Source organism: Polypterus senegalus, chromosome 12 (assembly GCF_016835505.1).
Source record: "Polypterus senegalus isolate Bchr_013 chromosome 12, ASM1683550v1, whole genome shotgun sequence".
Lineage (NCBI taxonomy): Eukaryota > Metazoa > Chordata > Cladistia > Polypteriformes > Polypteridae > Polypterus > Polypterus senegalus.
The window spans coordinates 2,185,946-2,200,527 of record NC_053165.1 but is presented as its reverse complement, the minus strand read 5'-3'; the positions used below and the strand labels follow the sequence as shown (position 1 = coordinate 2,200,527).

The following is a 14,582-nucleotide window of genomic DNA, read 5'->3' as shown; positions in this document are numbered from 1 at the left end:
CAAGCATAGTACATTTCAAAAGAGACTCTGCTGTGGTGTTCTTGTTTTTTTCCTTCAAATTTCTGTTAGGTTTATGGTTTGGCTGCCATGGATTATTGCTTTATCTATAATTTAACAAGATCACTTGTCATCCTAGTTTGACACACACAGTGACTTGCTGGTAACACATTAATACAAACTTCACACCAACAGAAAGGATTTAACAATAAAAAAATCAGACAATAAAAGGAGCACAAAAGGCCGTGCAGTGTCCAGCGCTTGAGATCTTGACTTGCCTTTCTCTTGTCAGTGATCTTTTTTGTCTTAATTGCATTTCCAAACAGAAGCATAATGGTTTTGGTTTTATTTGTAAAATTCTCATAAATGTGCAAGATTTTTAATCATGATTTCCTTATTGAAAGTAAACGTTAAAAAAAAAAAAACAACATTAAGGGTTACACTATATTTACAATGAAAAATGCAAATGATTTGAATGAATTATTTTCATGTGGCATTTCATCTAAATTAATAGTTCATGTTTACTTACACTAGGCTGCCCAGTCTAACGTACTGATTGATTATCTTAAAATTGTGCAGCCGTTAGGTGCTTTTGTCTTAAAACTTGTATTTATACCAAATAATGGCCGAATACTCAACTTTTGTGTCATTTTCAGGCGCTATGTGAAAAGACCACCATTTATGGGCTGTGATGTAAAAGCCTCTGCCTTCAACCCGGGGAGTAGCAGCAGTCGGAGCAGCTCGAGTCAGACGGCAGAGTCGGCTGCAGGACCCAGCCAGGCAACGGAACTGGCAGCGTCGAAATTCCAGCCAGCGGAGTCCGTGCCCTGCAGACGGGGCCCTGTTGAGACGGCCACCTGCAACAGTAGTCAGCATAGCCAGACAGCAGCCTGTAATGGCCCCAATGGTTTATGTGACGGTAAGACCACTTTTGATAGTCACTTAGACCATGAGGAGAAAGCTTTTGTTTATTAACCTTTGAAACTCCCCGAGCGCGTAAGTAAATCCACATTATGCAGAGAGACGACCCTACAGACGTAGCAGCAGTTCCAGTCATTAAAACCTTGCAAAGGTAGGTGAGCAGCTGAACAACTGAACTGTAATTTAATGTTCTTTTTCTGTCCCGTGAATTGACTAGAATTTTCAGACTGTGCATGTGTGGCAGTAGTTTCCTAACCCTAGAGCCGTTTCCTACAAAAGCAGAAAAGATGTGTTCAGTGGGTGGTTTTACGTTGGGACTCCTCACACCCACCGCCTATGAAGTCTTATATACACATCACTTGGCCATCCCTAGTCGTAAAATATTGACTTGCTTTAGGTCTTTGCCTTTGTGTTTAGGATCAGTGTTGCTTTAAGTTTCAGATGATGATGGATTGAAAATTTTCTCATTATTTGCCAGGGGTGGTTGCAAAGAAATTACTAAATGCTGTTGTTATTCGTGGCATCTGCTTTGAATTCTAAGTGTAAAACTGTAAGCCAGTACCCCTTAACCAGGCAAAGCGTTGAAAGGATGCCACCTGAGGCCCAGCACAACTGGCTATACATCCTGGCATTCAAGTTATACTTGTTGTTTAGCACATGTAAGAATTTCACTGTTGTTGGTACGTGTCAATAATAGCCCTTAAACTTTCACATATTCTCTTGTTACTGGAGGTGAGGTGAATGAATATATTTTTGTTGCTTGTTAGGAATGTTATTAAATTAAAAACTTAACACTGAAAACAACCCCCGGTGTCTGTATTTACAATAGATAGCATTTGCAATGGGCCGAGTGTCATCCACTTGAGCTCTTACTGTCAGCTTGCGCTGCAATGCCCTTTCCATCCACAAGGTGGCGTAGAGCGGCATGGCAGAGTCCTGCGACGACAGTAGTATTGCCACCTGCTCAAAGGGTCTTAGCTTCCAGTGTTTGGTTTTCCTCAAATCTTCATTGTAAATTTTTATTTAAAGCATCATAACCTTCAGTGAGACAGTAAGCACTGCTTTGAAGTCAGGAATGGAGCATTTTGGAAAAGCAATTGGTACGTTAGTGATTGAGGAGTAGTGGTTCTCTGCTCATTTATTAATGAGTACTTTAATAAAATGGGACTGCGTAGTAATAAACTGATTTTTATAGCCATTTTCTTTCTTACAGGGCCATGAGAGCTGAACCGCAGGAGTCTTTCCTGGCTGATAGCACTTGTGAGGAGCACAATATAAATTAGTAATTTGATTAAAGTCAACTGTGACGTTTGGCACTTTGACCTTTCCTGCAGTATTTCCACATTTTGACCACTAATGATAATGCCATGTAACTTTAATGTCAAAGGTGTCCTTGGCGCCTGTCACAGGTAGTAGAAGCTCTCTTGGTTTTAAGGGAAGGATTTTACTTGACGGAGTTGTATGTTTAGAGCGCTGTGCACACCTGCACTTCATAGAGCTGCTCATTCCCATTGTGCCACCTGGAACATTCACACATGAATTGCATCCTGGTAATTCGTTTTTCAACTTAGTACTGCATGTTGTCAACAGGCCTTTAGTTCTGATTTTTATATATGCATTTCCATTTTAACTTGTTTTTTGCTTCAGTTGTCCCCTTAAAGTTAAGTCGCACTTTATTTTATTTTGTTTTTTGTTGATGCGGACTGCTGTGATGCAGAATTTCTCCATCCTGCTCATTGTATTTTACAATTGTTTGCTTTCTGTTGTCTCAGTTTGATGTGAAGGGCCTTTTGTGAATCATTTTCATGTAATCCTGTAAATAAAATGGACTTTCAAAATTCAGAAGTTTCTAGAAGTCGTCATCTTCGTTAAAAATGAGTTCAGTTTATAGACCTATGAGGCCTGAACTCTGGCTAGATGTATTGTTGGACTCCATCATTAGACACCAAACAACAAGAATATGCCCCTTGCTTTTTCTTAGTGTTCTCGAGTTCAGCTTTAATGTCATTAATCAAGTATTTCATAATGCAAATTCTTTTGTGATCTGATTAGCATTTGTAGAATTCTTTTCTTGTCTGAAATGGTGATTGTTGCCAGTTTCTACTTTTGTTCATTCCAAAAAGTGTACAGTAACATCAACTACTGACCAGCAGTAATTAGCCGTCATCATATTATGTTTCATTCAACTTTACAATGTGCTTCACAGGAGAAGATGAAGAAATGGATCATCAGGAAGACTCTAGGACAGACCAGGAGATTTCTTTGGAGCCAGAAAACAGCTATTCAGAAGGGTCTGTTGGGGAGGATGAAAATGAAGACCTGGAGAATGGGCTGACGGAAAATGCGTCCAAGCAGCAGGCCAAATCTGGGAACTGTGGAACAAAACTCTTCTCGTTCAGTGTGGTCAATTCGTATGGTACTTCTGAAATTAGTCCTCTGTCCAATGATGGTACTGTTCTCAAACTGAACGGTAGGTATCTGTGGGGAAGACTGGGTGATCAGTACCAAAGTGGTTTGAAATGACATTTAAGATGACAAGGACTCTTAAGTGTCTGCTTTCTAGCATTCGTTTTAGTTTGTATTCCTTGGAAGGATTATTTTACTAATTTCAGATTTTTGTCACACTCCCCCTGCTTCGTAAAATATGAGTCATAAGAACAGAAACTATTTGACAAATGAAAGGAGACAATTCAGTCCATCAGGCTTGTTTGTTTAGCTAATAGCTAAGCTGTCTCCATGTCTCATCCAGATACCTTCCTACATTCTTGCCAAGGCTGCTGACTATCTGTAAAGCGATGCCGTTTGTTTCCTTCTGCTGCTTTACTACTACAGTCTGGCTCTGGAAGGGGACTCGCTGAATGGAGGCTTTAATTCTCTCTTGCACAGTATGTTGCAAGTTATGCTCAATATGTTTTCTTCAGAAGGAAGTAATTGTTTACATATAAAAATCCCTGAACTTGAGAATTACGAAGCTGGGCAGAAGTCTCAACTGACAATTGTCTAATGGCTGTGTTTCTTGACTTCTCATTAACTGCCATGTCACATTGATAATGGAGGAGTGCCCACTGTTTCACATTGTGTGTAGCTGTACGTTTAGCTTTGATATCTTCTGCCTCATTGTTGTCTCTCAACAGCACATTCCACAGTTGCAATTGATTGGGATTCTGAGACTAAACGGTTGTGTTATGATGACCACGAAGCGGAAGTAAGTCAATACTTGAATGCGTAGATCATTAGCTTTATTGAGTTTGGGTTTATGACATTGACTCAAAACAAGTTTCAGTACAAGCGTGCCACCTGAGGAGAGCAGTAATTGGGGTTTCCTGGCAACCCACATGCCACCTTCCCAAGACTGTTAGTGTGAAGTGAATGCAGGCAAGTATTTTAATGAAAGGTGATAGTCCTGGTCTTGGTTGATCGAATATGTCCTTATAGATTGTGTGGCTGCTGTGTTTTGTAGATATCTGTAATTTATTTAGATCTGTTTTCACTTTGACATCAGTGAGTCTTTCTCTAGTCGTCAGTGTGATTCAAAGTTGTATTGTAATAAAATTTAAAATATTACATCAATATCAATATTAGGGGTAAATATTTCTTTTGGCACGGTAGATACACTATGTCTAGTGTGCATAAATGTTATGTCAGTCAGTCTGCGGTACGCTTTGTTTTGTGTAGTGTCCCTTGTGTTAAGCTTACTGGTTTTATGTTGTGCTTCTTGTAGGCATATGAGAAGCATGAAAGCATGTTACAGAATCAAAAAAAGAAGGCCACGGTAGCTCTAAGAGATTGCATAGAGTTGTTCACAACCATGGAGACACTGGGAGAGCATGATCCGTGGTAAGTTGGATTTTAAAACGTAAAACCTCGATTATCTGTCAGGGGTCAGGACCGAGGCTGTGGCAGATAAGAGAACAGCTGCTTTTCAAATGATATACAGTAGATTAGTTTAGCAAATAGTCTTATTTATGTACAAAATACAGTTTTAACAAAATTAATTCATTTATATAATATTGTAATGCCCATCATAATAATCAAATAAAACTCATGGAGTTTATTCATTCCATATCAAACAGTGCCATGTCTTATACGGCATCATCTGGGTTACAGAGGACACCTCTAAACCAATAACAGAACGCTTTCCCTATTAATAATCATCTCCTGCCACTCGCATTCTGTGTGTTTGTGTACCACAAACACTCCTGAGTGTCTACTCAACACCTCCTTCCACCGCACCTTCCTAACAATTCCTGTCCCTCTCTGCCCCTTAACCCAGTCCTATCACGTACACTGCATTCTGTCCTTTCTGCTCCCTCACTGCACATCTCTAGCTGCCCGCACGTCACAGTATGTTAAAAAAACATAATATAACAGAATTTAAAAAGAAAACTGCAATGCAGAACATAAACGTTAATGCAGTCAGTGGTCTCCCTTTTCAATACGGTTTTCAATTTTGTCGGCATCACTGTTGTTCTTCCTACTCTGTAAATTGAATCAATACTCGAAGCTCTTTTGCCGTTTCGTAAATGTTTAATAATTTCAATTTTTTGTGACAATTCCAACACCACATGCTTGTGTTTATTGGCTGTAACAATGCAAGTAGTTTAATTCTAACAAAAGGGAAAAGCGACGAAACACCGTTAAAGCTGAAGGTACTGTATGTAACGGACTCTGTGATTTCAAAATGCTGCATGATGTGTGGTGCTGGCAGAAGGGAGAGTTGTTCCAATGTGCAGAGCTCCCAGCGTGTTGTACGGCTGTAGGAAGGGCGCGACGCTGGTGTGCAAAATGTGGCCTTGTTTTTGTTTTTTGCCCTGACAGTTAATGGAGTGACACGTAATCAAGGTCATGAAATAATAACACAAACAAGTTTCATTTCTATTTACTAGCCTTGTGCTGAAAGCTGCTGCTTGTAGATTTGACATGTGAAGTCGTGTCTGAGGTAGTCGGAGTTTGGAACGTCCAGTCATTTTGTGATCGCAGTAATAACGCTCTGATTGGTATGCAGTTCACTTATGGATTATTAGATCTGTTTTACTTTGCATCTGTTCAGCAGATCTCCTAATGAATCTTGAAAATTTGTGAGCTATTTCTTTTACAAAGGATTTGTGTACAACTTAATGTCGAGCAGTAAACCTATTTATAAATAAAAAAGTGACCTAAACTGCTCTAATGTAAAACCCCCTGCCATGTTAAACACTCCTTGAACTTGCAGATACACACAACCTAACGTTTTATCCATGCAGTGAAAGTACTTGCAATGTACAGTCCTGCTGTATTTTGTATTAAAAATATTTGATACAACTCACGTAATAGAGCACCTTATAAACATCATTTATTTCTTAGTTCAAAGTGGGATAAGGTTGCTTTCTTTAACTGCTAGTAACATGATACTTGCTACTCTGCTTTTGAAAGCAAATTTCTGACATGTATCAGCCAGAGGTAGAGCCATTATGTAACTTTTAACTTCCTAAAAAGCTTACATGCTCTTGTTTAATTGCTTGTTTAATTTGTTGATTACTGAATATTGGATTTTTAAATACCTTTTTGGATTCACAAATAATCAATTCCTCAATAACCGATTTGAATTTCTTTTTCTTTAGAGTTTAGACAGCATTTCACAGTAGTTGAACCTTAAGTGAGTGCACAAGTGATTTGGAACATTCGTCTTGCATCCTCCTCTCACACTTTATTAGCTCTCTGCTCCTTTCTTGGCCCGTTATGAGAAATCTTAAGGTGGCCACAGCACAGTTGCTTCTTATAGTTTCTGCTGTTATAATATGGACTGCTGCTCATGCCAGACCACAGAAACTCCATCTGTGGAAAGGTCACTTATTTGTGTACCTGCTGCTGTCTGACAAAACCCCACTAGGCACGTGTGAACCCCAATAGCTTGGTACCTGCACAGGACTTTGCTCCTTTATATTATTTAAGGGATCAGCGGAGATCAAAGACGTGTAACTGTTACACAAGCTTTGTCAAAACCGGCAACTGAGTAAACCTTCCTGCATACTGCACCTGCATTTATTACATATGCTCTTAATACTTTCTTGTTTTCAGGTATTGTCCTAACTGCAAAAAGCACCAGCAGGCCACAAAGAAGTTTGATCTTTGGTCTCTTCCACGAATTTTAGTAGTTCATCTAAAACGCTTCTCATACAACCGCTGCTGGAGAGACAAGCTGGATACAGTTGTTGATTTCCCTATCAGGTAAGACCACCACAACTTATAAAATTGATTTCTAGTCTGTCTTCAATTACTTGAGCACATGAACAGTTTTGGAGTCATGATTGGTCTTTCCAAGCCTGCAATCTCACAGACTTTCTCAAAAAAAATGACGTCAACGCAAACAACAGCAAGCCAATTAATTGCTACGTAACTCGCCAGGCAGAATTTCTGTCCTGCCCGACATTGGGACTCCTTTTGCCATTGTCGGAATCTGGCCAGAATCTGGGCATTCGTCCTGTTTACTTCTGTCATTAGAGAATTGTTGCTTGTGTACTTATTTATATGTTGAAAGAGGGGTCAATTATCAAACTGTTTAACACGTTGGTTCTTTGAGTAGTCCGTTATGTGTACAGTTTAGAACAGGAGACTTGTTGGTCAGTTAGATTTTTTTTTTCTTTCCATTAGCACTTGTTAAAATGAAGTTCCTCCTAAATCTTAAGTATGGATGTTTTGTTGATAAGGATTCTGAATTGAATCCATCGGAGTGTCTGAGGACGAGCGTGTGTGTGTGTGTGTGTGTGTGTGTGTGTGTGTGTGTTTGTGACCGCGAGCGTGGCCTGTGATAGACTGGCAGTCTGTCCAGGGCTTGTTCCTGTTTTGCACCCAGTAGGCTCGATCTGTCTAGGAGTTTGGATTATTTGTGTACATTTATTCATATTCTTTATTTTTTACAGGTGCCGGTCATAAAATTAGAATATCATGACAAAGTTGATTTATTTCAGTAATTCCATTCAAAAAGTGAAACTTGTGTATTACATTCATTCATTACACACAGACTGATGTATTTCAAATGATGATTATAACTGACAACTAATGAAAGTCCCAAATTCAGTATCTCGGAAATAAATTTCTACATCTGTACATGTAGAAATGATTTTGAAAAGTGTTAAATTCTTCATTTACGAAATACGGCAGTATGAGACAAGTAGTTTTTGCCCATTGCAGAAATCACAAAGTGAGATTATCATAATTAGGACAGTAAAGAGAAGGGCCCTGTAGCCAAAGTACAAGACTGAGCACAAAGAAACGGCCATTCAGAGCAGTGTACAGCCACAGAGTTACCAGCTGCCAACACATGTGCCATCTTCACTCAGCTTTTTTTGAACTAGTTTTACGATATAGTGGTTTAGCACTGCCAAGAGTGCTGCTATCACAGTATTTGGGTTGTGTGTTTCTTTGTAAAGTTGTATCCACTTTTGACCTTCTCAGACCCCAGCAGCTAACTTCTGTGACCAGAGCAGTGGTTCGACATGTATGACAGAAATCTTGTGCCAAGTCAGCAGCTGTACAGAAATGACCAGGGGACAGACAGACAGACAGACAGACAGGGTGAGAAATGTCCCAAATAAAATGGAAATTCACAATTAAAGGAATCAGTTTTCACCATTCTTTAATGGTTTGACTGCATTTTGATTAAATCTTTTAACTGCTGAGCTTGCTGTCATTCAAATCAGAAATAAAAATAAATGTAAAGCATGAGTAGATAGCTCAAAGTTTTGTTTGTGTTCCCCACTAGCTGATACTTCCACCACTCATAGCAGTCGATGCTGGCTCGTTTCAGCTGTGTACATCTGCTGCTGGCCCAATGACGTAGTACTTCACTGCTGCTGCTTACATCTCCAAGGACTTGGCTTCCTTGCCAATGTCAGAAGTTCCCAGGATCAGCTTCCTATAAAGTTTGTTCAGAAAGGAAGTACGGCCAGGAATATTTCAAGATTTATTCATTGTCTGTGTTCAGATCACACCTTAGTATTTACACATTTAGTACACATTTCGTATTTTCACCATCTGTGCTTAAAGTGTTGAAAAGCCTCTGTGACCGTAAAGGATTTCATAGCCGTGCCTTTGATCCACGCTATGCTCCTCATATGAGGAATTTTGGGTAACTCGGTTGCAAGCCATGGATTTATTACAGTCTGACTCTTTATTAAAGAGTTTGTGATTGTCAGTGCTCAAGAGAAGTAGTCTGAGGCCACTTACAAGGCTCTTGAAGAAATCTGCACTCCAGAACGTTTTGCTTAATTAAAATGGATTCTTTTTTGGTCTTTCAATGTCACACCCAAGTTACGGACCACTCATCGGTATCTGCTACATGGTGGTATTGCCATTAGTTTATCTTGGTGTCCACACTGGCAAATGAATGCATCTGTTTTCAGCCTTACCAAAGCTGGCAGTTGCTTCATGATTTGCAGTAGTCTTCATTTCTTTTGGTTGGCACTTCGACATGCATTGAAGAAGAACAATTTGAGCAACTTAAATTTGTGTTGGCACATTTTGGATTGTTATCTCACTGCCCCTTTATTGTGTATCTTCACTCCTCTCTTTATGACTTCTTTAATTTGGCTCTTAAATCAGTTTAGTCACCAGGACTCGAACCGTAAGGTCCTGTGATTAAATGCAGCACTACAACACGAGGTGAGCACGTCTTTAGTTTGCGTATTGAAGAGTCTAATGAATAATACATTGAAAAATGAACGGTGTTGGATTTCAGCCGCATGTGTTTGGAGGACAAGTAGTATTACAAATGTAAAAGTATTATTACTGAAGTGTATTTCACTATCACCTTTTCATTTGTTCCACTGCTAAAGCCAATAAATGTAATTACGCCAAAGGAGTAAAGAGATCCAAGGTGGCCAAAGTCCTCTTAATGTGCCCTGTTGGTGTATGATGGACTTTGCCCTTTTCTAAATAACACATAAAAGATTCATTTATTTAACTGTCCAGTTGGATGTGTTAATAATTAAGTGATGTGGCCTGGTCATTTTTCTTGTGCCCAAGGCAATAATATTTATGAAAGTTACTTTTTTGATCGACTGTTGGCCTACGGTTAAGTCTGAACAAGTTTTCTCACTAGCTTATCACCAGACTCCATGATGAACAGTTGGCTTATTTAGCACTTTTATAAAATAGTACACTGCATTACTTAATATCGGACTGTAGAAAGTGACCTGGTAATTTACATGTATTTACGTTTTTGTGTCTCTGTGAAGGGCAATGTTCCGCCAATAGATGGGAGTTTATCAAGCAAAAAGACACGGTAAAAATAATGAAGAGATGATCCTCTGGAAAGAGAAAATGAGCCGAGGTGAAAACCAGAAAGGCAAAATGACTGCATGGCCAAAGCCAATATGTCAGGAACAGAGCACGAAGTCCCCAGTCAAATTTACAGGCAGAAGGACGCTCTTTTTCTTTCTAGGTTATATCCACAATCTTGGCTAATCGGGCAGTGCCAGCTTATAAAGCGTCACATTAATGACGTTGTGACAATCGATGCCACTTCTCTCGCAGCAACTTACCATGTCATGGTATCAAATCACAAAATGGTGGCACTGGCAGGAAAAACGAGATGCAGCTGTGGTAAATTAAATATAAGCTTGACTTTAAAACACAAAACGAGTAACACATACATACATGTTGTCTGGCCTTAGAAACAATCTGGCAAAAATACTGATGGAAAAAATGAATTTACTGTGGAGGGGAAAATCAATTGTCTATGATCTTCTGTGGGGGCATTCAGTGATCCTGCTTAGGACCTTCTGCCTTATCTGCTCCTGAAGTGAATGGAAATGTGCAGCGTCTCGTGAGAGTTAAGATGCTCAGACCCAGTTTTGTGATCCTTGTTCTGGGTGATCCCTGTGAGCGCTGCACTGGTTTTCTTTATTGTACTATTTACTTATTAACCTGCAGATTCTTCTCATATCTGAAGCAAACATTTATTCTGACAAAAATGATTAGGGTTGAAGAATAAACCTTTTGGTTTTTGTCCAATTATACCGCAGTGTATGTACTATGGTGTATTGAGCTGCCATTCTCTACTCCTGAATCACAACACACTTTGTCTCCAAATGCTTTTCAGTTTAGTGTAGTTAAATTAGTTTAGAGTACATTTCAGTTTTAAAGAACAAATTATGACTAAAATAATCATCCATCCATTTTCCAACCCACTGAATCCGAACACAGGGTCACGGGGGTCTGCTGGAGCCAATCCCAGCCAACACAGGGCACAAGGAAGGAACCAACCCACCGCAGGACACACACGCACACACCAAGCCAGCAGACACTAGGGCCAATTTAGAATCGCCAATCCACCTAACGTGCATGTCTTTGGACTGTAATACTCAGATAACATGAAACACAAAAACAACACATAACCTCCGTGTGCGCGCGGGTGTCGCTGCGCATTAAATTCAGTCCAGCTCCCGACACCCCTAGTGGAGACACACAGCACTGCATCATGGGTGATGCTCCGTGACCGTGAATCCAGCAGAATACCTCAGGCGGTGGGCCAGCCCATCAGTAGCGAATTGTCCGCTGCAAATCACTTCAGGGTGTGTTTTAAATTTGCCACTCCCAGTTGTGCCAAGTAGGGGGCACAAATGGGTGCCAACAATATTCCTAGTGATGGAATGTTGCTTTGAATCAAAAAGCTTCTAGCATTTGACAGTGCTACTGAGTGTGCCAAAGTGATTAGTTTGTGTTGTCTGATCCACAGACTCGGTCCGGACACACAGAAAGGATCTTCTGGGATTCATGAAGTGTTCAGGTCTGTTGAAAGGTTAACTTTGCCCCCATACATGCCCATGGATGGCATATATCGAGAAAGTAAGACGGAGTTCTTAGCCTTTTCAGACCTAAGGAATATCTGCAGATAGTTTGTGGTGTGACACTTTAGAGGAGGAAAGCATCGCTGAGATGTGTGCAAGGAGAAAGTAAGATCTTGAGGATCTCCGTGTCATCTTGGGCAGTAAAGATTTATTAATATGTTGGCCGTAAAACTAAAGATCAGAGGTTCGAAGCTTTGACAGGGTCACTTGAGAGGCCATTGCTTATATTGTAGGATCTGTTGTTAACTTAAGAGCAATTTATAAAGTGTATTGAATTAGACTCAGTGATACCAACAGCGAACCAATGTTACTGTGCACTTGCAGTTTTTAAATTACTGATAGAAACGGCTGCTGAATATATCCATTTAAATAAACTTGGATTGAATGTTGTACAGTCCTCCCAGTGTTGCTTTGTTAGAACAGAAACAGCCCACTTAATATGTTTGCCTAAATGCTGAACGTAAAGACGAAACAATTCACTGGATTATTGTTAACTGACCAGTTTCTAGTGATGATTGCGGGTTTTACTCTTGACTTAAGTGAATATCAGATGATTGGCATGTGCGTGTGACCCACCATTGACACTTACTGCTCCTCTGTGGGACTCCCTTGTACTGCAGTGCTCCCTCGTGTCTTTCCTCACCCCCTTTCAGGTGACATTCACTTGTTGCTCAGAGCACATATCTGCTGGCGGACATTTTTGTTTTCTTTGCCCCGGGAGCCTTTACCTTCATTTTCAACCACAGCAGCTGCATAGCCAAAAGAAATGATGGATCTTTTTTTTTATTTTTATATATATATCTATACTAATAAAAGGCAAAGCCCTCACTCACTCACTCACTCACTCACTCATCACTAATTCTCCAACTTCCCGTGTAGGTAGAAGGCTGAAATTTGGCAGGCTCATTCCTTACAGCTTACTTACAAAAGTTGGGCAGGTTTCATTTCGAAATTCTACGCCTAATGGTCATAACTGGAAGGTATTTTTCTCCATTAACTGTAATGGAGTTGAGCTGGCAATGACGTGGGGGGGCGGAGTTTCGTGTGACATCATCACGCCTCTGACTGACTGACTGACTGTCAACGCAGTGCGTAGAAAACCAGGAAGACCACCAAAAAAGCCCTTAAGAAAACATGCATTATATAATTGAGAAGGCAGCGAAACAATAAGAAGCGAGCGAGTGACATATACTACCATATTCATGAGTTCTGCTACTTCGGAAACAAAGCACGATGTAAACCTAAACTTTAAATTAAGTTCATAGACAGGCTACCGCTGGCGTTTCACATGCCCACAGGTAATGCGGGATACAAGTTTAATGAGAGGACGAGGATATAAACGAGTTTTGATCACTTTGTAACTAAGTTAAAATTGTAGGTGAAGGGGTGTGCTTATGCAAATTCCGAGACTGTGTTTGTGGGGGATTGACAGTTAAGGGGTGGGGAGTCACGTCATCATCTCCCCTCCCATTCATCTCATTTCGCTCTGAGCTGAGCTCTGCAGCTAACGCCGTCTTCCGAAGCAACTTGGTCAGACTGCCACCAAATACTCACAGAAAAATCCACAAGTTAATACACACGCTGTCTCTATAGAGTTTGAACACACTGAATCCTCCAGGCACTACTTACAAAAGGTCACATTGACAATCGTGTTACGTTATTTTTAAAATCTTTCCTTTTCTTAGCACAAGCACAGCTGAGAAGCTTCGATGCATGTGCTCCATAACGCGTTAAAAATAATGCATTTAATCACACTTTGCATTACAAGCACAGGGAGCTTTTGTCAATGCATGATTTCCTGGTACACCGATTACACTGATCAGCGCATCCCGATTCATTTTACCCTCGCACCACCTTAGTTTGAGAAGAAGTATGAAAAAATATGAGGTTAACACAGAAAAACATCACCAATTCAAGCTTTATGAATAATCGATTCGCCATCAATAATTGTTTTGGTAAAGCCATCCTCCTTCCATTTTATAATTTTTCCGCCACTAGCCGTGATTAAATGAACGGTAAATAAAGTAAGAGCAAAGCGAGGGTGACTTATTTAGGCAGGCATATATATGACAGCAACACTCATGACAATGTCAATCATGTTACGTTATTATTAAAATGTTTCCTTTTCTTTTCATTACTTCTTTAACACACTACTTCTCCGCTGCAAGGGGCGGGTATTTTGATATACAGTGGTGTGCAAAACTATTTGCCCCTTCCTGATTTCTTAGTCTTTTGCATTTTGTCACACAAAATGTTTCTGATCATCAAACACATTTAACCATTAGTCAAATATAACACAAGTAAACACAAAATGCAGTTTTTAAATGATGGTTTTTATTATTTAGGGAGAAAAAAAATCCAAACCTACATGGCCCTGTGTGAAAAAGTAATTGCCCCCTTGTTAAAAAATAACCTAACTGTGGTGTATCACACCTGAGTTAAATTTCCATAGCCACCCCCAGGCCTGATTACTGCCACACCTGTTTCAATCAAGAAATCACTTCAATAGGAGCTGCCTGACACAGAGAAGTAGACCAAAAGCACCTCAAAAGCTAGACATCATGCCAAGATCCAAAGAAATTCAGGAACAAATGAGAACAGAAGTAATTGAGATCTATCAGTCTGGTAAAGGTTATAAAGCCATTTCTAAAGCTTTGGGACTCCAGTGAACCACAGTGAGAGCCATTATCCACAAATGGCAAAAACATGGAACAGTGGTGAACCTTCCCAGGAGTGGCTTGCCGACCAAAATTACCCCAAGAGCGCAGAGACGACTCATCCGAGAGGTCACAAAGACCCCAGGACAACGTCTAAAGAACTGCAGGCCTCACTTGC

The 14,582-nt window shown here is 40.1% G+C and overlaps 1 protein-coding gene across 1 annotated transcript in view; it reads left to right on the top strand.

The window, feature by feature from the left end:
* usp4 (ubiquitin specific peptidase 4 (proto-oncogene)) overlaps window positions 1–14,582 on the top strand; it is a 45,556-nt gene that overhangs the window by 23,261 nt on the left and 7,713 nt on the right. Inside the window, exons 15-19 of the mRNA XM_039770933.1 lie at window positions 654–916; window positions 3,125–3,388; window positions 4,053–4,123; window positions 4,640–4,755; window positions 6,976–7,125. Of these exons, the coding sequence (XP_039626867.1) occupies window positions 654–916; window positions 3,125–3,388; window positions 4,053–4,123; window positions 4,640–4,755; window positions 6,976–7,125 (864 nt within the window). The remainder of the gene's footprint in view (window positions 1–653; window positions 917–3,124; window positions 3,389–4,052; window positions 4,124–4,639; window positions 4,756–6,975; window positions 7,126–14,582) is intronic.